At 47.4% G+C, this 25842-nt stretch overlaps 1 protein-coding gene across 1 annotated transcript; it reads right to left on the bottom strand.

Moving 5' to 3' along the window:
* Positions 1-13498: 13498 nt before the first annotated feature.
* Positions 13499-25542, bottom strand: LOC102563844 (low molecular weight neuronal intermediate filament). The gene is made up of 4 exons (XM_059730576.1): positions 24853-25542; positions 19318-19635; positions 18274-18398; positions 13499-17434 (listed from the first exon to the last, which is right to left on the bottom strand). Exons 1-4 carry the CDS (start codon positions 25525-25527, stop codon positions 17179-17181), a joined length of 1374 nt encoding a protein of 457 aa, XP_059586559.1. The 5' UTR covers positions 25528-25542; the 3' UTR covers positions 13499-17178.
* Between the last annotated feature and the right edge of the window lie 300 nt (positions 25543-25842).

Below are 25842 nucleotides of genomic sequence, written 5' to 3'. Positions count from 1 at the left end.
GCTGCTGATTTCAAACCAGCCTTCTGGGAAGAAGAAGAGGAACCACTTTGAGTTAAACCATTCATGTACTCACCTTCTAGCAATGAGGAGAGGGAGTCTTTAGCAGTCAAACTTTCACCTTCACACACCGTTCAGCATTGGTGCTAAAGCTCCTGTCTTTAGACTTAAGATCTGATCCAGAGGCTAAGTCTTTCCATTGTCTTCAGTGGCATGTGGAGCAAACCCTTCACATATCTATGTCTCCTTATTTCTTTTCAGCAATGTTTCTCATGCAGGTAGACCAACAGTGCCAGGTTTTAGCTAAAAATAAACAGAAGGGTTGTATGGATCAGATAGCCAGAAAAGGAAGAACGCACCTACCTACCTAATCCTACAGAAACCCACTAGGGAATTGAGTCCAAGTGGCACTACAGTCCTGGTCTATCTAAAGCAGTAGTGAATATGTTCACAATGAAGAGAGACAATGGGATGCTGCTCTCCAGGTTACTAGTCAGAGAAGACTAGCTGGAGCAGTAGGAGGCTTCTTGCAAAGTGTTTTCTTGAGAAAGCTGGGGTGCCTGGCTTTGGTCTTAAGAGTTGGAACAAGATTCCAGCATCTAGGTTCAAAATATGCGGGCAACCCTCTTGCAAAGTGAGGTGCCATAGATGGACATCTATTAGCTAACAAACTTTAGAATGAGATTCCAGGAACAAACGGATTTACCTTTTAACTCCACAGGGGGGCAGCACAAGTCAGGGCTGACGTGCATCCTTAGAGAGGATGTCTGCACAAAGAACAAATCACTTTTTAAAACTGCAGTTAGAAGAGTAATCTGCATTATCCCCTGAACACAGCAAGTCTGGAGAAAGGATCCTGGACCCCCGCAGGCCCTAGACTAGTGCTTACTGTCTAAGCCCTAGATAGTAGCACGTAGCATTTATAATGTTCATACAGGACTCAGGAAACAGATCAAAATTCTAGAGTTCTCTCAACGCTTTCCCTCCTGGGGAGGGAATTTTAAACAGGGGTTCTTTGCATTTTTTGTAAGTGTTCCCCAATCATGCATGCAGTGGGTGAAGTGAGCTCAGCATGACAACACCTATAGTTTCCCACTGTGTTTGCCTTTTTGCCTTCTCTCTATGCACTCTGAGTCCTACTAGACAGAGACAAAAACCTTGCCCTGATCACTCAAGAACAATTAGAAAGGCATGAATGGATAAATGGCTCCACCCCTCTGCCTGATTCTGGGGGGCACAGCTGTTTCTGACTGCCCAAAAAGCTGGCTGCTGGTGAGTTCTTTGGCTTTCAGCTGATCACCGTATCATTAGATATGTTTCACTAAAGCCTTGACACTGTAGAGGGAGTTAAAATGGTATTGTTGCTTTATCCAAGTCTGGAAAGAAGGAGAGACCAGTAAATAGCTGCCCTGGGAGTTACCTGGCAGGTCCTCAGTCCAAGAAGAGGCATCCATCTTTTATAGAGCAGCATTACAGATGAATAAGACCTCATGGAGTTCCCAGGATCTACATCTCAGTGCTCCACAGTGCAGTTTGAGACAATGGATCAGACAACACAATTGCTACAGAGGCCCTGACCAGCAAAATCACATGGTATAAGGAAGCACCAAGCCAAGTGTCCAGGCACATTAATTTAGTACAATAGTACTTAGTACGTAACAATATTCAGTTCAGTTTCTGGAACTGAATATTGCTTTAATGTGGGAAGTGCAGGCCCTGGTCACCAGGAATTTAGCTAGTGTGCTTCGTAGTCCCCACAGCAAGATCTCTTTTCCTTTATTATGATGATATTTTTAGGTGCAAGTGGAAATGACTGAGAGAGAAGCCCTGTAAAGTCTAAGCATTTAAAGCAGATCAGACAATAAGTCCAATAAGAGCTCCAACTGTAGGATTCAATTTCAGTTTGCATTTATGTCAATTCAATTTCCTTGTTGCCAAATAGGTTTTGAAGCAATTAGATTTGCTTCTGTTCTGTCTTTTCTTTTTTTTTGATTGCATTTACTCAGTATCCAGTGTCTGAGGTTTGTAAGATCAGAATCATTAACGTGAATTGACTGGAAGAAGAGAACAAAGTCTGTGACCAAGACATAAGTCTGAAAAGAGAGTGGGTGTTATGCTCAGCTCTGCTGCAAACTCCATTTGTACATTGGGCAAGCATTAGCCACAGTGACTCTAGTGGGGGTTACTTCCAGGATGAACTGGGGGAAATAGAGCCAGGTGGTGCCCTGTAGTGCTGGCACCCACTTAACCGCCAACCCCCTGTGGCACAGCTGCCTGGGGTTAGGCAAGTAACCAGGAGTGTTTGTACATGTAACTAGTTAGGAATACACAAGCTGAGCAGTATGTATGAACCCTGCTGCCTCTTCCAGCTGGAATCAAGCCTCCCAGCAGTGCAGCACCGCGAGCCAGCAGAGACTCTCCTCGACTTCAGTCTAAATGGGCTTTGGCTCTTCCATAGAAGACATCCAAAGTCTACACTTGATACTTGGGCAGCAGCCGCATGCAAAGCAGCCAGCTACAAAACACCCATGCAGATCACATGCTACTGCTGCACCCTTCTAAGAGCAGTCAGCTTTGGGGTTAGGACAGGATGATTGGTGTTCCCCATATCCCGCAGAAATGGGAATGCTTTGGGTAACGGTGCCTGTGTCACAGTCACTGTGCTCTCTGGCAGAGTTGTCAGTCGTGGACCAGAGGAGCTGGGGTTGCTGCAGGCCAAAATCGAGATGTGTTGGAAGAAGCTTGCCCCAAACCTGCCTGCAATATGCCAGAGCCCGTTAGTGTCTCGCAGTTGTAAGCATCAGCATGAATTCAGAATGTGCATCCAAAGGCTGATAGATATCTAAAAGCATCTAACAAGACCTTCTGAGCCACGGGGGCAGGAACATTTTTGAGGCACCTATTTTGGCACATTCGGAGATGAGGTTACAACCAAAGAAGAGGGCAACTCGGTGGTCTCCAGTCAACTCACTGGTCTTTTAATGTAGCCTGGCTTTCTCCTGGGCACCAGCTTTCTCTTCAGGCTGGGTAAAAGCAAGCACATTATCCCCCTGCACTGGAGATGACCCCGGTGACGTTCTCCAGAGCAGGCCAAGCAGTAGGCACGATGCTGAGAGCCAGGCTGCAATGAGGCCACCAGGAACTCGGAGCTGCCGCTAGCCCGCACCAGCTGTGGAGAGCAGGAATATATTCAGGCAACTAGGGGCTTGCTTCTGGCATTGAAAAATGAATACAGACAGCCACTAACTGGACAGCTTCAAATCCAGAAGTCCTCCCAGATAATCCTCGTCCAAGCACACCATATGGGGAACAAGATAGATCTCTTAAAAATGACACTTGCCGTGTTCAAACGAAGGTGCCGGTGAGTTGGGGCTTTTTCTGAGCAGCAAAACAGTATAACACATGTATGGACACCTGTGCCTGCCGAGCATCTCAGCCCTTCATTTGCTGAGCACCTTTGACATCTCGTGCTGGGAACATTTGCAAAGCAGTGGCGTGATCCTCCTCTATCCAGATTGTCTTTTGCTACAGGGCTTGATAACACCCAGCTGGCAGGGGGAGCCTCCGCCAGCGCGCTGAAACCACTGCTAACCGTCGCCTTTTCCAGTTCTCCGTCTGCCCTCCGCTTCTGGCCTCTCAGCTCCCCTGGGTTGGCGGCTGTGGGGCAGGGGCCGTGTTCAGGCGCCATGTTGGTGCAGGGCCCTGCTCCCCGCCAGAGACCTTCATGAGGGAGCACACCTCAGGGGCTGACAGGAATTTTGAAGGCCCCAGAAAAGTAAAATTAACAACTAGACGCACCCAACCTGAGCGCTGACCCTTACCTTGGGGAGCACGTGGCTGTCGGGGGATATCGCATGGTTTCCCTCCCACCTCCTATTTACCGCCTGGGCCTCTAAATTAAGACACGTGCTGAAGAAAACAATCCTGGCATTATGTACCCCGGAGGTGCTAATTAGTGCTGTATAAATACATATTTAGGCCGGCGATGAGATGCTGATTAGAAAGCCACGGAGGAACGCCTGAGGAAAGCTAATTGTGCTGCAGGCTCAGCCCCCACATTGCCGGAGTTAAGTGCCTCAGCCATTTTGCCGGGGTGTTTCAAAATAAAATCCCCAAAGTCATTAGATCCCATTACCAATTAATCGCTCATCAAATTGGATTTGTTTGGCTGAAGCCATGTTTCGGGCTGTGTTTACATGCACAGAAGGGGCCACCCGTGCAATATTGTACCTCAGACCAGGCCCGGGGGTCAGGCCTGGTGACGCCAGGACACAGCGAGCTAAGGCGTGAGGGGTTTTGTGACAGAGAGTAGGGGCTTTGAGAGGGGGGAAACCGAGGGAAGAGTGAGGAGGGTTCAGGGAAGTCCAATATGGGAACTATTTTAGGTTTACAGTTTACAGACACAAGATGATTTCCTGTATTTGCACCAGTGGAGCTGCATTGGCGTTCGTGGAATCGCTTGCTCCGAGGGATCGAAAAATTGGGCCTCGATGCCCTTCCAGCCACGTGAGATGAAAAGGGAAGAGCAGAGTCCTTCACTGAAACTCCAGGTCCCCCCAAAATGGAGCCATCTTGAATCCAGATCTGGGGCTGCACCTTCCCAGCATCCAGGGGCAATCCTGGCTCCATCTCTTACCAAAGGCTGTTTACTAATTGGGAGCTGAGTCTTATCTTGGCTTGCAGTTAGGTGAGAAGATAGGATTGGGCTTGGTTTGCCTGAGCTCCAGGCAGATACCCCTTTACCTTTTAAAAAAAAGGCAGAGGTTGAATCTGGCAGCTGGTGTGATCCCTTTGAATCTGGCAGCTGGTGTGATCCACCTGCACCTCAGTTTCTCCACCTGTAATATGGGGACAAAGCAACTTCCATTGTCTTTTCTGTCAGCAGAGGCAGTCCCTTTCTGAAGCTTCAGTCTCCATTGGAGCCGCACTGTCAGCCTGGCATAACCGCTCAGTTTGGGCTGTTTTCTTTCCTGTGAACAGCAGTGTCTAGTCACAAAAGGCTAGATGAAAAGAGATGAAAGCCATTTCAGCAGTGGGTTAAAGCCCGACGACACTTATGCCAGTGGAGCTGACAGTTGGGTAAACGAATGTGACTCGAAACAAGATTACTCTCAAACAAAATCAGACAGACGATTTGAGCTGTGCTTCTGCAATGCAGGAGTCTATTTTTAGCAGTGGCTGAAACTAGGGGCAGGAGAACGTCTGCCAGACGCTGCCATACCTACAAGGCGAGAAATTTAAGATTTGCTGTTGAACAGCAACAGTCGCTGACGCCCTAGGACTGAGTCTTGACTGGCTCAGTGCATTTCTTTAAGATATCAAATTAAGACATGGTATAAACAGACTGAGACTGAGGCCAGGATTCTTGTTACAGGTATAGCAACATCCTGGGGTGTGGGTTTGAAGCTGCTCCCATCCCCAAGAGTTTGCAATCTGAAGAGATCAGAATGGATATAAGATTTTATCACACAGAGATCAGATTAACGTGCCCGGAGTCACATAAGCCGTACCAGGAACTCCAGTCACATAAATCCAAGTTAGTGCCTAAACGACACAACCCTTTATTCCTCTGCGGCGTCAGTAGTGCTCTCCCTACCCTCTCTCAAAATCAGCAGGAGCACATCTATTTGCTGTTAGCTCATGGTCCACTCATAAGGGTGAGGCCATTTTGCAGATGAGGCAAAGGTTTCTTACAGATTATAGTTTGTAAAATGCTTTGAGGCCAAGGGGTGCCCTTCAGAAGAGAGTCTTCCTCCTCCCTCTTCCATTACAGTCCAAGGCAGTGAGCAAAAGTAAAAAAGGTTAATTGCTTGTCTGCAGCAAAAAGGGAAAAAAGTTAATTGCTATTCTGCAGGAGCACCTCGATGGGACAGGGTAATGCTGTGCCAAGGCACCCTCATATTAGCTGCAGAATAACCACACTGGTGCAAGCAGGTGAATGAGTCATTTTGCGGAGTATATTGGCTGCATTCATGTTGCTCACAGCAGTTTCATAGCTTGCAGTGTTTAAGCGCTCTCTGTGAGGTATGGACGTCAGCCTTGTACTAGGCACTGCATAAACACAGTCAATGACAGATGCTGCTCTTTACCAGCAAGTGACTTTCTGTAGGGCAGCTAGAAGTGTAGCTGGCTAACTTTCATGGTCATGATTTAGAATTATGAAAGGTAAAATGCGGGCCGCTGATGTTTCTGCCTCTGGGGTCGGCTGCCTTCAGGAATCTTGTGCTCTATACAGCCACCCGCCCAGCTGACGGGGGGCGTTTTAAAGCATCAGGATCTGACCAAGCTGGATGATATAGGATTTGACAGACTAATTGTCTGAAGTGATGTTGCAAATAGCTTTGTTCCTAGGAGAGCTGAGAATAGTGATGCTACTAGACTGGGGACAAATATTGCCCTTTATTTGTGGAATAAATTAGCTCTGGCCTTTGGAAAGTCAAGATCTGCTGCTCCTGATGTACTGCTGTTTAGATTGCTTCTGCCAGGAGCATTAGGGACCACTGAACCAATCACTATATGCTCATTGCACTTGGTTGTTCAGGATAAGCTCGGTGCTGAACATGTATGTGTCCCAGAAAAATTCTTAGGATGCCTGTTCCCTGTCACTTGTTTCCTACTCTGTTTTCATACTGTCTCTCTCCTATCCCTTGTGGTAACTTTTCAGTAGCAAGTAGAAATAACCAGTCATGTGTAGAGAGGTCAGAGACAGAACATTTAGCGCTTCTGCTTAAATTTTTATTCCATTTGGGAAATGAGGAGCTAAGGAGAGCATTCAGCCACCAAGCCATGCAAAGAAAGGCATAAAAGCTTCCCTGGCTTGGATTGCACCCAGAACCAAGCCACTGCAAAGCCACTGGAAGCTAAATTGGTGCATTCGTTTATTTTTTATTTTGACCAGTTTGGCCTTATTTCAATGCTTTTCTCTTCAACACTTCAAAGCCAAGGAACTGGGGTCATGGAAGGATGCAGGTTGTTGCTAGAGCAATCTACTCTCTTTTGGGGGAGGCAGTAGGGGTAGATTTAAACTTTTAAATGAGATTTAAAATGCCTGGCAGGAGTGCATCCCTGTGACTGAAGATGGGGATGGGGAATTGGAGCTCCTGGTTCTAATCCTGGCTGTGTATTACAGGCTTGCTCTGAGGTCCCTTGATCATTCTCTTATCAATGGGCCGGCTGCTGCTTCAGAAAACCCCTTTAATGCACACAGCAGATGTTTCTGTAATGCGCATCTCGCTTCAAGGGCATGCAGAGCCTTGCTCTGCTGCAGAATGCTATATATCGACAAGGTCACTGTGCCTCCTACTTAATTTGATTTCCATTTCTAAAGCGCTTACTGGTGATGAATGGGAGTGCCAAGGAGTGAAATAACATGGCGCTGGCCCTTTGTAGATGGGAAAGAAAGCCTCAAGGTCACTGAAAATTAATATATCAGAGACCCGCCACCCCCTCAAAGCACTGAATTTGCTCTCTGTTATTCTGTACTGTGGAACCCACTTAGAGCCAGCTGGAATACTGACAGAGGCCTTGGAGGACCAGAGAGAGCAAGCTGATAGGAAATTAACCCATGATTCATTTCTAGTTTTGGGGGTGGAGTGGAGCAGATGGCCATACAATTCTTGACTGCAAAGACCTGATTCATAAGTAGCTGAAGTCAGCGGGGATCCTTCTAAAGGGCTTTGGACTGGGTCTTCAAAATGCAGGCACATAGAATCACAGAGCTAGGCATGACCCTGGTGGGACGTTCCATCTATCCCATGGCTTGGAGTTCAGAGAAGACCTAGATTTATAAGGCTAAACTTGGGCTAGCAAGATGTGTACACCTTTGGTCAGAATCAACCAGGCTGGGCTGGCTGTGTTCAATGTCTCTGTGTCTGGATCATCTCCTGAATTGCACAGACCGGTGCATTTCTGTTGACATGGAGACAAGTCTTGGTATGAGTGGTGCTGCTGCTCATGTGGCATTAAAATTACTGGAGACTAGGAACCACAGCTGCCCAGTCTGCATGGTCCATGGCTAATCTCCTTGTGGGACAAGGGGAAAACAGGATTTCTGTTCTTGCATTGTCCACTCAGAAACTTTCCTTTTGCCATCAGCTTTGCCTTCTGGTGCCCATAAACATGTACAGACACCAACTTCACTTGTCCAATTGTATTGTAGGATGGGGTTGAGGACTCGCCAGACTGCACAGTAATTGAGACCTACTGAGTAGAGTCATTACAGTATAACTCTGAGGCTAGAACTGCACAGGAGGCCAAGAAGCCAAGTGCAGCTTGTTTTTTGTCCAGCTTGGACATAGCCTTCAGCTGTAGGCTTAAAGATTGGCTATTGTTAAAAGGCCCCACTAAGTGTAGTGGTTCAAATTAAACCTTGTGCAACTCAACTGTTTACAAGTTTACATACACATACCCCCTTTCAGAGCATTTATTATTAGGCATTGTCTCCAAGTGAAGAATTTATCTGGGACAAATGACTCCAGAATCATTTTAACATCTCTAAAATTTCTCCCTAAAGACTGAGCAATCAGCAATTTCCAAGGCTTGCCACAACAAAATGGAGTGTACTGCTAATGAAAGTCTGGTCTGAATGCAATTTTCTGGTCTCATTATTGAACAGTTGGACAGCCTGACTGAAAAATATTATCTCTAATTTATTTCTCCGGCTTGCTTTGGTGCACAGTCCAATCAGCTGCAGACAAGCAATTAACCTTTTTTTACTTTTGCTCATTGCCTTGGACTGTAATGGAAGAGGGAGGAGGAAGACTCTTCTGAATGGCACTTCTTGGCCCCAAAGCACTTTGGAAACTATAATCTGTAAAAAACCTTTGCCTCATCTGCATAGGTGACTGGTAGAGGGTGCACGGGGGTGCATGTGCCCCCCCGACAGGGACAGTTCCCTCCCTGACAGCCGACACTGATGCTGTCAGTAGGGCTGGTACCTCCCCCACCGCGGCAGGGCCACCGCCATCAGCGGCTTCTGTGGATGCCCCCCCCCAGATTCAGGACGCACCAGTCACTCATGCTTATCTGTAAAATGGCCTCACCCTTACGAGTGGACCATGGGCTAACAGCAAATAGAAGTGCTCCTGCTGATTTTGAGAGAGGGTAGGGAGAGCACTACGGACGCCGCAGAGGAATAAAGGGTTGTGTAGTTTAGGCACTAATTTGGATTTACGTGACTGGAGTTCCTGGAATTGTGTATGCAACTCTGGGCACGTTAATCTGCTCTCTGTGCCTGATTGTGCATGTTAAAGTCTTGTATCCATTTTGATCTCTTTAGATTGCAAACTCTTGGGAATGGGAGCAGCTTCAAACCCATACCCTGTAATATTGCTGCACCTGCAACATGAATCCTGGCCTCAGTCTCAGTCTGCTTCCACCCCGCTGGTCAGCTCTTGCCAGCTCTTCGAAGATCCTTCCTCGTAGTCCCTCGCTGGTCTCCTCTTGAGTCAGCGGTGCTGCCCCTTTTATCCCCCTCCAGGTGACCCAAGGGGCCAATCAGGGGACATGAGGGGTGAATCTCTGGGCCTGATTGGTGAGGAAAGGGAATCCCAAGTCCTCCAATGATCTTTTGCCCTTTCAAAACCCCTGGGCTAGGTCACTGCCAGCCAGCCCATCACAAATGCATTGAGCCAGTTGAGAATCAGTGTCAAATTCTTATTGCTATATGAACTCCCAAACATTTTTTTAAAACACTGTCACTGTAGTGATCGTTCAAGAACCAGACCACTACTCAGGTTGATCCCAAACCAAAAGAACAGTCTTAGTTTCCCTAAAATGTAGTGGAAGGGACACAGTTAGCTACCACAGTCTCCCATGGTAAACTACAGATGAGCTGAGGTTAACCAAGTCACAGAGCTGTCTAGGCTCTTGATACCTGGTCTTCTTTAGTAACATCCAGTCCATCTCTTGGCACATGTCTCTCTAAGAGATGGCCAAAACTCAAGGCAGGGAAACATCTGATTTCAAAGGGGATATACAAGCATCAGATCTGAAGTACCACAATAAAGACTAAAGCCCATGAATGATAAGCAGGGGAAAAAAACCCTCAGTTTCATTCCCAAGTGCTCCTTACGGGCACAATGCAGCAGGTATCATAAATGATTAAGCAGTCAGCTCTGTGTTATCTCTTTCTGCACTAATAACGGCTGGATGGTAACTTGAGAAATGGCAGAACATGGAAGGAGACAGGAAGCTTTGAAAAAATGAGGGCATATAATATAGCTCAACTAACCTTGTTAGCCTTCCCTTCCTACCGTCTTTATTAAGGCTGTCTCAGTGGAACATACACCAGGCTTGAAAAAGCAAATTTGTGATCTAATTCTCCTGGTGGTGGTAAAACGATGCTGCTTTTCTGCAGCACTAGATTACAGCCTTATTGCTGGTTGCTTATGACATTCAATTCTCTATGTTACCAGCAGAGAGGCTCTAGCAGGGCTGCTGTTTCGTGCCTCTCCACAAGGATCATGCGTTGTGCATAAAATATTTACACTATTTTTGCAGGAGATGGTTTTCAGGGTTTCATGAATAGAGAAATGTGTGGGAATGTTCCCGTTCAGCACAAACATCCTTTTTTAAGCAGCTTTTATTGTAGCAGTGAGTCATCTTACCAAACCAGTACAAATTCCGTTTCCAGTTCATCTAGAGCAAGGGTAATGTGGAGCACACTCAAGTTCCCCTTAGGAGTTTATATACCCTCCTTAGACCAGATGGTTCCTCAAAGGACAGAAACACAAAGGCCATGAGTAGATGCTGTGAGGATTCTTAATGAACTGATTCAAGGATCATCTATTAAGGATACTGGCATAGAACATGTAACCATTTCTGTCGTGAGCATTCAGTGCACAACACAATGCTCACACAAACCGATATTCCAACTCACAGTCCAATTTTTTAAATACAAGACAGCCTTTCTTGCCAAATACTGGGAACTGTCCAATGAAAGGTAAAATCACATGCTCAGTGTCCCAGTGGGCTCTGACCAACGTCTTATCTTCTCAGCTTCATCTTTTTCAGCTTGTTTTTGTGGCTTCACACACTAAACAACATTCACTTAGTATTTGAAAACAGTGTCTGTCCCCTTCCTATAGTTCTTCCCCTGGATTTATGGTATAATTATCTGCCTGCCTCCCTTTTATCACCCCTGGAATAGCTCCCATCCCTCAGAGATTTCCCTCTCCCTGCACTGCTCAAGACACACAGCGTTTTTTTCCCTAGAAACAACGGTAAATATCCAAGCCTGTTCTCAATGACAAAACAGCCTGAGGCTTCTGGCCTTCATAGAGCACTGGCAGACATTTCATACCCAAGGATGAAAACCCCACACACTAAAAGAACAATTCCCCCATTTTCCAGAGCTATGTAGATGGGTGATTTAGACATTCATGATAGATGTGTGTCAAAACCTCAACAGGACAGGAACTCAGAGGAGTCAAGGGTGGGACAAATCTGAAAGGGAAAAAAGGAGCTTTTACACTCAGTACCCGAACCATGCAGATCCTGTCTGATCATGGAATAGTTCTCCAATGTAAGCAGTGAAAGATTCATATTCTGAGACTTCAACAGTTGGAGCTATGGAGAAAAGTGTAGCAGGTGGCCCTATGCTGTCTGGCAGATGGGAGACAGACACTGAGCACTCAGGGTCCCATGGCACAGGAAAAGGGTGCAGTTCTCTTCAGTTCAGATGCAGGGTGTTTCTAAAGAAGCTACTGTGTGCTGTCTCTCATAGACCCATTATTCTGGGGTAAAGAAAACAATGTGAAAAGAAAGAACAAGTTATGGTGTGTAGACCAAGCAAATGTGGTCTACACACCACAAATCCTTTCTGGTTTAAGGAACTGACCTCCTTTACATCAGCGTTTTCCAGCCTATTTTCTACAGGGCCATCCTGCTCCATATCAAATCTCACGCATCAGCAAGGCTGACTCCATCTGAGTTAAAAACCCAGCTGGCTAAAATATGAAATTACTGTAGAAAGTAACAGAGAAAACTGGACTGAAGTCTAATCATGTACTCATTTGCCAGTGTCGATTAATCTGGGAACAAGTCATTACAATGTCTGAGCTACTTAGAGAAGACCTAGCAGTGGTATTAAATAGAATCCAGCTGTATGTTAGTTAATTGGGAAAAGAACAAACTGTTGCTTGGTTAAGGGCAAATTAATAGGGCATAGGCTTTCTTATAACAAGCTGAAGTTTATCCCTACTTACAGAGCCTCTCAGAGGTTCATTACAGCAAGAAAGACCTTACTTGGTCTCTTCATTCCTGGAAGAGAAGCTGGACTTTTATTTGCTCCAGGAGATGTCAGGTGTTAACTGTTGTATGTAGGACCTCCCTGGAGACCAGGTTTCTATAATTAAAGAAGAGCCTTTGAAACAAGACATGTTCTTCTCCCTGCACCTGCATCTACAAGCAGGTTTCCAGAGAAACCTTCCATTGGCGATGACTGTGGGGATCAGGCATTTTTATTACTAGCAGTTACTTCATAACAGTTCTGGCGATGACAAAGCAGCTCCTGGGCAATAGTAAGGGGCAGTGGAGTTTTTCTCAGGTCTCTGGCACCTATTTTGCCAACCCTGTACCTTTTGCATTAAGGGCACCAGTGCCAAGCCCATATGTAATGCTCCGGTTCTCCTTTGCTAGTGGTTCATGCTTATGAGAATGACTGACTGAGAAGCAGGCCCATAGTGCAATGAGGCCTAAGAGCAACTGCACCCAAACCAGGAGTCTAGGAATTCTTCTTCCTGGAAGATATTAAGGAGACTTAAAATGCAGCAGTTCATCTCCAGCTGCTGGCCTATGGTGAGGCACACCTGCCTGCGCTGAAAATGTGCAGAGCTCTGTTGGGCAAGCTGAGGTTCTGCCTTGTGGTTTTAAGAGAATTGAAAGTGGAATATGAGTGAAATGTGAGTGTAGCAGGCCCAAAGGTAGAAGGGCACCAGTATACACCCAGTATATTGGGTATGTAGTGCTCATAAAGCCAAAAGCCATGTTTGAATGATAATGTAGGCAACTGCAATATCACATGGGTCTCTTCTTTCCTCTGCCTTGTTCATGTGTCTTTCTTCGTCCTTCAGAGAAGCAGCCACTTTCTCAAGTGCCTGGCTACACTGCCTACTGTTGGAAGTTATCAAGACTGATCAGTATTGAGTGATCGTCTGACTAGAGGGGATCTCCTGGGTAGTCGTATCCATTTTTTGGTTATTGCAGGCAGCAACGGGATATAAATCTTTTCTTAATTTATTTAACCCAGTGAGGCTTTTCTCCTTCTCTGCTACTCCAGCGGGTGGGCTGCTCCAAAACTGCAGTGTTCCAGAGGTTGGCAACCTGCTTATAGTTTCCAGCCTACTATCAACATGGCTTGGGTCTTGCTCCTTTTCATCAAATTGAACCCAGAACTAAATTAATCAGAATTGTATTGAATGGCAAAGATCTGCTTTCATTTTATTGAGCTTTCCAAGACACAAATGCCCCCCCATGCAAAGATATGAATGGACACAAGACGGTTCTGGAAATTTTTTATGTAATTGGGACCTGGGCGATGATAGATCAGAGTGACTAATGTATTACAGAAGACATTCATCCTTTAGAAACATCCCATGTATACATCAATAAATAGCTTCACCCATAAAGAAATGCATGTGACTATTTTTTCCCCCACATCTTCATAATATATTAGCATGGGTCAATAACTCTCAAGAGTTCTTGACTGAATCTTGGTCCATTAGTTTCCAGCAAACAAGCTGCCATGGTCATTATAGCTCAGTGGAGATGGATTTTACATTGAGAAAATATTTTATGTATGTAGCCTGTGTTTTTAGTCCAATGCACTTAATAGTCACTTATACTAATAAACAGGCAAGCAGAGGTTATCCCCATTATTCATAACTGGGCCATGAGCAGAGGAACAGAGTGAGATGCCATTTATAGCAGATCATAAGATAAGCCACATTCACATATCTCATCTGGTAGATGTAAAGCTCAGTTCTAGCACCAGCAATACCTCCAGTGATAGCCAAGAATAACACATTTCACTTTGCACCTGAGATTCTCACAAGCAAGTAATCAAGGTGAGAGGACAAATATATAATTACACGAGAACAACCACCACTAAGAGCAGGTTTTTGAAATCTCTGAAGAAGTGTTGGCAGTAGCATGGCAAATTTAGTAAATAGCATGTACCCTTAGCACTGTTATGGGAGATGGGATTCAGATCACGTATACACTGCTGTTGGAGTGGTGATAACAGAATATTTGGGCATTCCCAAGCTCGGATGGATACGAAAAGCAGTGAAGCTGCAGCAAGATGGCAAGTATATGCCTAAGCCCTGTGCTCTGGACTTACGCTCATTCACCCAGTTGTAATTGGGCAACTAGCGAGTCAGGATGGGATGTGATACTGGGCACATCACTCCCTGTGTTTGGCCAGCTACAGAAACCAGTGTGCTTTCATCGCACTAAGCCAATAGGCTGTTTAACTTGGGTAGACTTTTGACTTTGTGAGGTTGATTTTATTTTAAGGAATGAAATGGCATGGACAGCACAAAGTAGTATTATAAGATGTAGACTGTTTTTATTCTTTACTAGAACTTTTCCCTCTACCTCCAACTTTATTCTTTGTGTCATTGTAGTATATGGGTGAAACTCACCTCTTCACAGAGAAGCTGCCCAGAGTGTGCGCAACATTTTGAAGATTTATATTGTATTTAAATGGTGCATCAGCCTCATGCTGCTGTGAACTGCATGTATTGTGCTGTGGGGAGAAATAATGCGGTACACCCTCAGCTCTGATAGAATGGTGCATCTCCACTGATTTCTAAAGAGTTACGGTAGCTTACATCAGCTGAAAACCTGGCCCGTTATTTCCAGGGTGGTGTGGGAAAAGAATAAAACCAAAATAAACAGGGATATAAAAATGCTGAGGCTAGCAATGAACTGCTCCTTGATCAGTGTGAAACAAAATGATTAGAAACACATGACCAGGCATACAGTAGAAGGGTTTCAATCAATATTTGTTGAACATCCGAAGGTGAGGATTTGAATTTACAACCTGCACATATTTGTGCTCAGACACCAACAATAACCTTGTTCCTTGGGGTTTCTGTTTTTCCATTTATTTGTCTTTTAAATAAACAAAGGATATTTTAGTCCAAAAAGAGGAAAGTCACATTCAAACTATGTGAAAAGTGGCTTCATGCAAAATGATACTTCAACCAAAAGGTTGTATCAATTAAAGAAAAATGCTTGCATAACCACTGTTCTACAACCAGTTAGCATTCCACTATACATACACGCAAACACACCCTAGAGAAGGCCATGCATTGCATTATCTAGTAAATCTACATTCAGTAACCATCTAAAGTTAAGCTAGTCAAACATCTTATGACAAGGTGTGAAATTTAACTCCACTTGTCAGGCTTGATAACTTGACATTTCAACCAGTTCCACAGCTGGTGACAAAAACAGAGAGGAAATTCCATGACCATTTCAAATTCTCCCACCTCTCCAGTTTTTGAAATTGTCAGCATTTCACAATCCAAATCATTTTGATCAGCTCTCAGTTGACATTTGCAACCCATCAGGAGCTCTGCTGAAGAGCTACAACATCCCTAGCAATCAAGCACCATTGGCTCTACATTCAGAAGATCAAGCTAAACCTTCCTATAGAACATTCACCTTCATAATACATCCCCCCTCCCCCCACTGCTCAGGTACATTCTTGGGTTGGAAATAAAAAAAGAGAGAGAAAGAACAGACAGATGGTCAACTGGTCCCTCTACATCATAACCGAGACACCTGAGTCTCAGCAAGATCGTTGGCATTTTCAGCTTTGCACATGTTTATTTGCTTTTTGCAGAAAAGGTTATGGGTAACCTTGCCTCTGCTCCCCCAAACACCCTTTTTTGTTTTGCTAAAAAACAATAGCCAAATAAAAAAGCCTGGGGCCACATTTTCAAGTGTGCAGCACTCACAAGGGGGCCAGATTTGCAAGTGATCACCACCACAAATACTGAGCAAGCTCTCCTCAAGATCTGAGCCAGATTCATGATAACCTTATACCTACTGATACCTTACTCATAGAAGTATAGGGTTGGAAACATCATCTGGTCCAAACTCCACTGACACTGCTGGTGGAATAAGGTGCTATTCAGTACGAGTAAATGCATCAGAATCTGGTGGTCAACCATAGCTTTTCTATCTCTTCTTTGACTGCAGACTATACCTGCTCTTACCCAGAGAGTGCCCTCAGCTGGCAGTGACAGCAAAAGTTAAAAAGGAAGGAAGGAAGGGAAAAGAGTGGAAGAAGTCTCAGAAGCAGAGAAGGGCTGAAGGCCTGGTCTCTTGACCAGAGTGAGGAAGAGACTGGCTTCTTTCTATAGAAACAGACCTGGCTGGCACTTCCCTGAATAAAAAACAGAGTTGCCACTGCCAGACCCAACAGGTTACTCCCACTGCCACCTCTTACAGGGTATTTAGAAGCTGTGGTCTGTAACCTTTTGGGGTAACTGTCCCAGATGTGTGAGGCATCAGGGTAGTGAGATGGTCCTGTTTAATCAATAGGGGCCTTGACAGGAGCCAAGAAGTTGCTTTAACAGAATCCTTTAACAGAGTTTGGCTGCAGAAGCTAGCAATTGCAAACATGCATATCCTAACCTGCTGTCCAAAGAGCAGGGTTTAGAGCTGTGGGAAGGAAGTGGGAATACACTGGAGCCCTGGTCTGCATATTAAGAAAGAGCCCAGATCTGATGCCACTGAAGTCAGCAGAAGTATTTACAACCAAGTTTTATGTGAGCGGGTTGAGGGCATGGGAGCCAAGGGCATGAGACACAGGGAGCCCTTGCCCTAAAGCAGCATCGAAGTCGTGCTGAAGGTTCCAACATTGTGCTCAGTGCTATACAGAGGTCCCTGCCCAGGAGAGCTTACAATCTACAGATAGGATAGGCCAAGGGGGAGAGGGGAAAACTAGGCACAAAGAGGGGAAGTGATTTGGTCCAAGGTCATGCAGTGGGTCAGTGGCTGAGCTATGAAGAGAACCCAGGGCATCTGAGTGCAAGTCAAGAGCTCTATCCACTGGACCGTGCTGCCCCTCCATGTTACTGTAACAGGCTACAGAAGGATACAAGATGATCTCTTCCCCTGCAGTATACTCCTGCTCCCCTTGAGGAGACAGGAGCTTACTTCAGTTTAGTTTTTGGCTGGGGCTGTTTCTGCCTTCTCCTCTCTGGGCTTGTCTTGCCCAGCAGCCTTTGGCTCTTCAGCCAGCCCGGCTTCCTTGATGTTGTCCTGTGGGTCCTTCTTCTCCTCCTTTCTGACAGTGACCATGCTGCTGGAGAAGGTTTTTACTCCGGAGAATGGGCCAGATGAGATAGCATAGCCAAGGCCATATGTGCTCCCACTGGTAACGGTGCTCAGTCGGGTCTCTTCCCCTTCCAGTAACTTCCTGCAAAGCAAAATACCAAGGAAAGAGCATTTTAGCCCTGGCTGGAGCAAGATTTCCAATTCTCCTCATCTCCTTTATAAGTTATCCAACCAAAATCAGTTTGCTTTCATCTAGCAGGGATAAAGGGGAGCATCCCCCTTGGGAAACACTGATGTACCAATTGATTTCTCATTCATGTCCAAGAAAGAGCAGCTACTGCAGTTAGTCTTTTGCTGCACAGCCTTAATGAGATACACCACATGACCTGAGGGATGGCTGTGTAGCATCTGAGAGTCTAAGTGCCCCCAGCACTTAGCAAGTATGTATGTAAATGTGCTGTATGGATCTTCAAAGGAAACTAAGGGAATTCAATTCCCATTAAAATTCAATGGCAAGCAGGTGTCTAAGCCCCTCAGGCCATGGGAGATTCCCACCCTGAACATCCTGACAGACAGAGGGCACTTTTGATCATTTCCTCTAACTAGCACTTCTCTGGAACCACATGTAGTTTGTGTATGGAAGAGAAAGGGTAAAGATGGAAACAAAGTATTTCAACATGATCAGCAGCCCCCATCAAACCAGGAACCCTGGGTAAAAGCTGGCCAGAAAATATATTCTCTTCCAATTCACAAAAACATTTGAAGTCGTCATCTTTTGCAAAAGTTTAAATGGGTCCAATTCTTGTTATTTTAATTTTTTTTCCACAACCCAATTAAAAAAAGCTCATAGTGCAATTGTTAAGTTGCATTATTATACCACTCAAAGATACAGTGTTACTTGCAGCTCTTCCATTGACCTCCAGAGTCTGGAGGACATCTCCAAAGCCCTGTGAAAAGGATGGCCTCACAGTAATGCTTTACCTATAGGCAGCTATTTCAATATCCAGGGCCATCTTTACGTTGAGCAGATCTTGGTACTCCCGGAGGTGACGAGCCATCTCTCCCTTGGTTGTCCTCAGAGCATTCTCCAGCTGGTTAATAGTTTCCTGTAGAACAAAAAAATGGGAGTGAAAGTATCTTGAGCAATGCTAATGGCTTCTTCCCGTTTCTGGTCAGTGCCCTGCTTCCAGACACACAGTTCAAACTAGTGTACAATCAGATACTAGTGTGGACAGATCACTGGAGCTAATGAAATCCTAACTGCAACGGACATATTATATGGCTACAAGTCCCTTCATCTCCTTGTCCTCTCATGCTTAATCTGTCTTGTCTATTTAGATAGTGATCCCTTCATCTCAGGGACACTCACACTATTTGTTTACACTGCATATTCCCTTTGCTGTAGGGGTATAACACTTTCACACACAGTTTTGAGTGAAGAACTTTTGCCCAACACATCAGAAGTTTTCTATTCTAACCTGTGACTCAGTAACTCAGAGGACTGTGAAGGATACAATTATTTTCCTAGTGCTAATCTGTCTAGCATTTACAGCAAGTGACAAGAAATTCTGGACTACTTAGTTCTCCTGTTAGCTTGGTGTGAAGCCTAGGAATCATGACTCTACCTCTGTCTCTGACCTAACCCTCAGACTTGACGTGGTCAGTGAATGCCTGGTGTTCCCATTTCCCCAGTAGGTAAACCATCCTTACAGTCTACTTAGTGGATTAATGTTTTCCAAGTGCCTGAAGACTATAGGTAGGGAAAGCTATAAACCTGCATCCTACTCTCATTACAACTAACTTCCACCATTCAGGTTTGCTAATCACAGCCCACCCACTGGCAAAGACTGCACAGTGCAAAGCTATCTAAAAGTGTGGCATGAGCTATGAAGGCGGAATGAAGAGAGCCTGGATGATGCCTCTCTCTACATCATGTCTATCTGCAACATCTCTGAAGCTGCAGTTGAGCTCTAGGGTTTGGGAACCTCTGGGGAGTCAGTGCATCTGCTGTTGAGTGTAAATTACATGCAGATTTTGGATCTCTGCGTTGCTCCTCTCTTCAGCTTCCTGGAGCTGCCTCTCCAGAGACTCGTTGGCACTCTTCAGGGACTCGATCTCAATGTTGCGGGACTGCAGCTGGCGCCGGTACTCTGTGATCTCCTCCTTGGCCTGGCGGATGCTGTCATTGCTGCGCGCAGCCTCCTCGGTGAAGTTGGCAAACTTGGATTTGTACCACTCTTCGGCTGACTGCTGGTTCCGGGCAGATAGGACCTCATACTGCATGCGGATCTCCTTTAGGGCAGCAGTGAGATCCGGCTTGCTCACATCCAACTCCACCGAGACCTGGAGAATACACAATAAACCACCCCGTTGGCATGAATTACAGGCGTACATATATCATGACATGGCTACTGCAATGGCTAGGTGCTGCCTCCCGTTTGAGACAGCACACCTCCAACACTGGCTCACATTTTTTCCCTTGAACCCCATGCAGAAATGGAGGGATTGGTGGGTATGGACAAGTGATGCAATCAAAGGTGTGTGACATCATGTAACCCGCCCTCCCACACACGCACAAAAAATACTGAATTGTGTTACCAATCTAGACCCCCATGGTAACTATAGTAACACTCCAAATTAACCCAGTGTCAGAGACATTTATCAGAGGTGCTGCACTGTTTTCAGACTTGCTACTGAGTGGGACAACTGTCTGGGGGACAACTGAGAATGCTCCAGGACAGCTTAATTTAAAGTCCTTTTTGACCTTCCCCCCAGCTCTGCTAATTCCTTTTGCCTTGCTATTGCAATATCATTCACAAGTGAAATGACTCATTTGTTTAAATGATCCAGCATCTTCACACAATTCTGTAGCACGCTGGCCTACCAGTCACGGTTCAGGCAAAATCCAAATTTCTGAACGTAATAGGCTCTTCGTTGCTCGATGAAGGAAGAATGACAGAATTACAGCCAAATCTATAAGCAAAATTTATTTCTTCCTCAATCCAAACCCCAAGGGCTGCTGCATTTTTTATAGCTCTGCCTGTTATGGATTTTAGACACGGTGAGTTTTTGGCAGCTGAACCATCCACCGTGAAGCAGTGTTGGGAAAGCCATAAACTTATTGATCTATCACTGAATTTCCATACAGATGCTGGATTGGGGCCATGCTACGAGGGCTCAGTTTTAGGTTGCAGGCTTTCCTTGGCAAATGCTGATGGAAGCATGCACATATTTATTACAATGCTATCAGACCAGTCCCTAGCAGAGAAATACAGACCAAATTCCCCACAGGAGTAAGCAGAGGCACCTCTGTTGACATGAGGATACTTGCAGCTGTTTCTACCAGGAGTAAATTTGGCCCCAAATGCAAACATACACATTCTGAAACCAAGGTATTTCAGAAGTGCAGTTTATCCTGCAATTTAAGGGAAACATGGCCAGCACACAAAAAGAAAGGAGTTTGCCTGTAACAAACACGGGGAGGTGCGGGGATGAAAGCAAATCACATGATTCCAAATCTCCTGCAAAACCGTCGCTCACAAATCTTGCTTAGAACAGACTGCTGCAGATTTCTAGGATACAATCAAGTTGAAAATGTTCAGATTGTCAGGCATTCGGTCTCAGCAGTGACCTCGTTTCTGTCCCTGCTGCTCGTCACCGTGAAAGCAATCACTCTACTAATAAAGAGCTCCTAGTGAGAGCAGCTTTCCTGGTCAATCATTTGTGTAAAACCTAAGTAGAGACGCAGCAAAACTCTCCCCGCTCCCAATCTCAGGCTCAAAGTCCTGCCCTGATCATGGATACAGGATTTGATCACATGCAGTGTGAAATTATATGTTGCTATCTTATGCCAGCTGATGTGTAGGGAACAGGATCAAAACCCTGCAGAAGTGACCTCTCCTGGATGTTCTCTACCCAATAGCTCCCTTTCATTTGAAAGGTGAACAGCCTGTGCTTTGGCACTTTTCTTGATTTCCAAAATAGCATGGTTGCTATTCAACAAATACGTGACTCTGCATGCAAAGGAAAGAAAATGGAGATAGATTCTGACTTCCAGGTTTCACTATATGCCTCACAAATACAGGGCAAAGTGGGTTATTATTTAAGTAGCTAAACTTCCCTATTATATCAAAGACTTCACCTGCCAATATACAGTCGAACTACAGTAATTCCTGTGCTAAAACGTGCCATATATAGAAGGGAACAGAGGCTTTCTTGTAGTCTAAGCACTTACAATCTAAAGAGAAAATATGGGAGAAAGAAAGGATTATGACTCCTCTGCTGCAGATGGGAAACTGAGGCAGTGTCATTCTCAACGACCTACCCATTTTCACATAGAAAATATCAGCAGAGCTGAAAGCTAAATCCTGCTCTTAAATCTCAACACAAAGACCATACCCAACTTCCCCTGCATAAATCACATAAGCACTTCCCTTCATTAGCTACCACCTCAGCCCTTCTAAGGTCTTCTGAGTCTCCCATGACAGGAATAATCAATGCATTATGATATCCCTGAACCACTCAGTGCTCAGGGAACTCATCCCATTTAGATCAATGCAGTGATTACAGCTGGAAAGTCACTTCACTGAACTGCGCTGTCCTGGTCCTTGTGGACCCCAGGGGCTGAGGGCGGTGGGTTTATAATCCCTTTATAGCATACTTGCTTGACAACACCTTGCAAATGGACAATAGGCTCCATGGCAAACACACAGTCACTCAACTGCATAAGAAACCTACCCATAAGCTCACAGAAATAAGAGATTCTCTTACACATCCAAGGAATTACCACAGCTACTTGCATTCTGCATTAATATCCTATTTCTTTTCTCCCTGTGCTAAGGAACTAGCCTCTCACCCCTTCCCTGCAAACATGCCGCATGAAACAAAGCCCAACACTTCCTTTCTCATCCAGGCTTCAGATTTATGTGCCCACATGGTCTTCTCTTTGCAGTGGCACACAGTGATAGTGCAACTGATTTGTCATTGTGTGTACTTGGCATGCCTTGATAAGGACACAGGGCAGAAAGCACTGGCTCTATCGGTGGGACTGAACAGCAGCAGCAGAAAGCCTTCTTCCCGGTGGTGCTTAACAATGATAAACAGGGTTTGCTGCTCAAATCGCTGACACTTCCTAAGACTGAATGTCCAATAGTCCTAGGGTGAGGCTATGAAATACTCTGCCGGATGAAGGCAAGATGCTCAGTTTACCCTCCTGACAACCTCATGCCCAACACATCATAACCCCCAAGGCAGAAGACAGAAGTATGCTATACATTTTTGATTCACAGAAGACAAACATGGGACAGAGGCAGCTATCTGATCTCCCACTTGAGAGAAGCCAGGCAAATATCGACCTTCACAGAGATAACCTTCCAATGACCTCCTGCCTGCCGAAGCCAGGAGCTCAGAGTAATGTCTAGAACCCATTCTAGCATATATGAAATACAGGGAGGAGGGGGAGGAGGACTCTCTCCATTTAGCATACAGGAGAATTGATATCCGCAAAGCGTGTGCGCTACATGGCAGGGACATGGGCTATTGTGCTAGAGGCACACCCTGCCCAACACAAAGGAGGGCAGCATTGGGCGAGCGTGCGGCACACCCCACGCTACGTGCTGCATAAAGGACAGCTCTTGCGAGCGTCTAACATATGCATTCCCTTTCTAGAAGGGGAATTGTTTTGTGTTTCGCATGAGCCCTGGATGTCTCTTCCAGCACAGACAAGGGCAGATGGAGACCCCCATCTGCCACAGAGGGGAGCACTGGGTGTGGGCACCATCTAGTGTGCCTAGCCTAAAGGGAAGGGGAGATGCTATGCACAAGTGGGGCTGTGCTGCAAAGCGAGGTACAGCCCCTGAGCCATGAAGGAGGACAGGAAACTGGGGCAGCAGCAGGACACAGGAGTCAAATGCTGAGCACTGGTGGGATGTGCCCAAGCAGCTGGAATACAAATGGCAGAGCTGCAGGAAAGGTGCTGGCATGGCAGAGAAAGCGCAGCATTCTGTAGGGAGCGAAACAATGCACAGGACAGGACCTCCAGTGCACAAGAACATTAAAACTGCCCTATCCTGGGTCAGACTTGAGGTCCATCTTGCCTGGGCTCCCGTGTCACATGGGGGCAGAGCACAGATGCCCACAGGAAGAACAAACCAGGGCTTACCAGGGCTTTTCCCCCCACTGCTCCTCTCCCACTTGCAGCCTCCAGTGTTTAAGGTCTAGGGCAGAGGGAGGCAAATGCCTGGGCACCTGCAGGGCAGGCAAACCTGAAAGGCAGAGAGGGGTAAATGCCTGTGCAGTCAACAAAGGCGGGGTGGGGGGCCAAATGCACAGGCAGCTGCAAGGCAGAGAGCAGCAAATACCTCAGCAATCTGCAAAGGCAGAGGGAGGTGGGTAAATCCCGGGGCAACTGCAGGGTGGGGGGCAAATGCACAGGCACCTGCAAGACAGAGGGGGGCAAGTGCCCACACAGCCTGCAAAGGCAGAAGGAATGGGGCAAATGCCCTGGCACCTGCAGGGCAGAGAGGGGCAAATATCTGGGCAATATGCAAAGCGGGGGGGGGGAAGGCCAGGCATCTGCAGGGTGGGGGCAAATGCACAGGCACCTACAAGGCAGAGAGGGGTGAATGCCCGTGCAGCCCGCAAAGGGGAAAGGGAGGGGGGCAAAGCCACAGATACTGGCAGGGCAAGGAAGCAAACATCCAGACAGCTGCAAGGGAGAGAGGGGCAAATGCCCGGGCAGCCTGCAAAGGCACAAGGAGGGGGACAAATGCCCAGGGAACCTGCAGGGAGGAGGCAAAGGCACAGGCACCTGCAAGGTGGGGGGACAAGTCCACAGGCACCTGCAAGGCAAAGGGGCAAGTGCCTGCACAGCCTACAAAGGGCAGGGGGAGGGGGACAAATGCCCAGGCACCTGCAAGGTTGAGACAAATCCACAGGCGTCTGCAAGGCAGAGAGGATCAAATGCCCCTGCAGCTTGCAAAGGCAAAGGAAGGGGACAAATGCCCGGGCATCTGCAGGGAGTAGTAGAGATACAGACACCTGCAAAGTGGAGAGGGGCAAATGCCCCGGCAGCCTGCAAAGGCAGAGGGAGGGGGACAAATGCCTGGGCACTTGCAGGCGGGGGGCAAAGGCACAGGCACCTGCAAGGCAGAAAGGAGCAAGTGCCCGAGAGCCCGCAAGGGCAGAGGGAGGGAACAAATGCCAGGGCATCTTCAGGCCACCTGCAAGGCACAGGGGCAAATGCCCGCACAGCCTATAAAAGGTAGGGGGAAGGGGACAAATACCTGGCCACATGCAAAGTGGGGACAAATCCACAGGCACCTGCAAGGCAAAGAGGACCAGATGCCCGTGCAGCCTACATAGGCAGAGGGAGGGGACAAATGCCCGGGCATCTTCAGGGAGGGGTAGAGGTACAGGCACTTGCAAAGCGGAGAGTGGCAAGTGCAAAAGCAGAGGGAGGGGGACAAAGGCACAGCCACCTGCAAGGCGGAGAGGGGCAAGTGCTCGCGCGCCTGCAAGGGCAGAGGGAGGGGACACCTGCACCCCGCGCGGCGGCGGTACCTGCGCGTCCTGCAGCTCGGCCTGCAGCTCGGCCACCTCCTCGTCGTGCACGCGGCGCAGGAAGGCGATCTCGTCCAGCAGCGCCTCCACCTTCTTCTCCAGCTCGAGGCGCGCGAGCGCGGCGCGGTCCGCCTCCTTCCTGCAGTCGCGCAGGGCGCGCTCCGCCTCGTCCCGCAGCCGCGCCTCGTCCTGGCACTGCTCCCGCAGCCGCGCCAGCCCCTGCGCCAGCCCCTGCGCCTCCAGCTGCGCCTGGTCCCCCGCGCGCCGCAGCTCCTCCACGCGCCCGCGCAGGTCGCGCAGCTCCTGCTCGTACAGCTGCTGCAGCCGGCACGGCTCGGCCTGGCGCTGGCGCAGCAGGGCCACCTCGGCCTCCAGCAGCCGGTTGTGCTGCTCCAGCTGGTGCACCTTCTCGATGTAGGTGACGAAGCGGTCGTTGAGGCCCTGCAGCTGCTCCTTCTCGTTGGTGCGCACGATCTTGAGCTCGTTGCTCAGCGCGCTGGACTGCGACAGCAGCTCCAGCTGTTCCAGCTGCAGGCGCCGGCCCGGCGGGGCGCGGTAGCTGGCGGCCCGCGGGCCAGCGCCGCTGGGGAAGGCGCGGCCGGGGCCGGCGGCCAGGCGGGAGCTGTCCCGCTTGTAGGAGGCGGTCGAGTAGAGTAGGTCGCTGCTGTAGCTCATGGTGGCGGCGGAGAGGGGCCCGCGCCCGCCTGCGCCGCCTTTATAGCCCCGCAGCCGCCCTGCCTCCTCCTCCCGAGCCCACTGCAGAGGAGGGGCTGCGGGCAGGCGAGGAGGGGGCAGGCGCTCCCTTCAGGAAACCGCTCTTCCTGGGCGCCCATCTGACCACTGCCCCTGAGCATCAGTGCCTCACTAACTCATCTCCTGAGCATACTGAAGGTGGCCTTTCCGAAATCTCACACTTCTGCCCTACTGGTCATCTTTTCCACCTCTGGTCCAAGCCCTCCCAGCCCAGCCCCGCGAGAGAGGGACCATCTT

Source organism: Alligator mississippiensis, chromosome 7 (genome assembly GCF_030867095.1).
Source record: "Alligator mississippiensis isolate rAllMis1 chromosome 7, rAllMis1, whole genome shotgun sequence".
In the NCBI taxonomy this organism is placed as follows: Eukaryota; Metazoa; Chordata; order Crocodylia; family Alligatoridae; genus Alligator; species Alligator mississippiensis.
Note: the sequence above shows the minus strand (reverse complement) of the source record. Positions and strands in the feature narration are given on the sequence as shown.

Coding starts and splice junctions, on each gene's coding strand:
- LOC102563844 (XM_059730576.1), bottom strand. CDS start 25,527: ATGAGCTACAGCAGCGACCTACTCTACTCGACCGCCTCCTACAAGCGG. Junction 19,636..24,852: donor CCGAGCTGCAGGACGCGCAG/GTACCGCCGCCG, acceptor TGTATTCTCCAG/GTCTCGGTGGAGTTGGATGT. Junction 18,399..19,317: donor CAGAGATCCAAAATCTGCAT/GTAATTTACACT, acceptor TTTGTTCTACAG/GAAACTATTAACCAGCTGGA.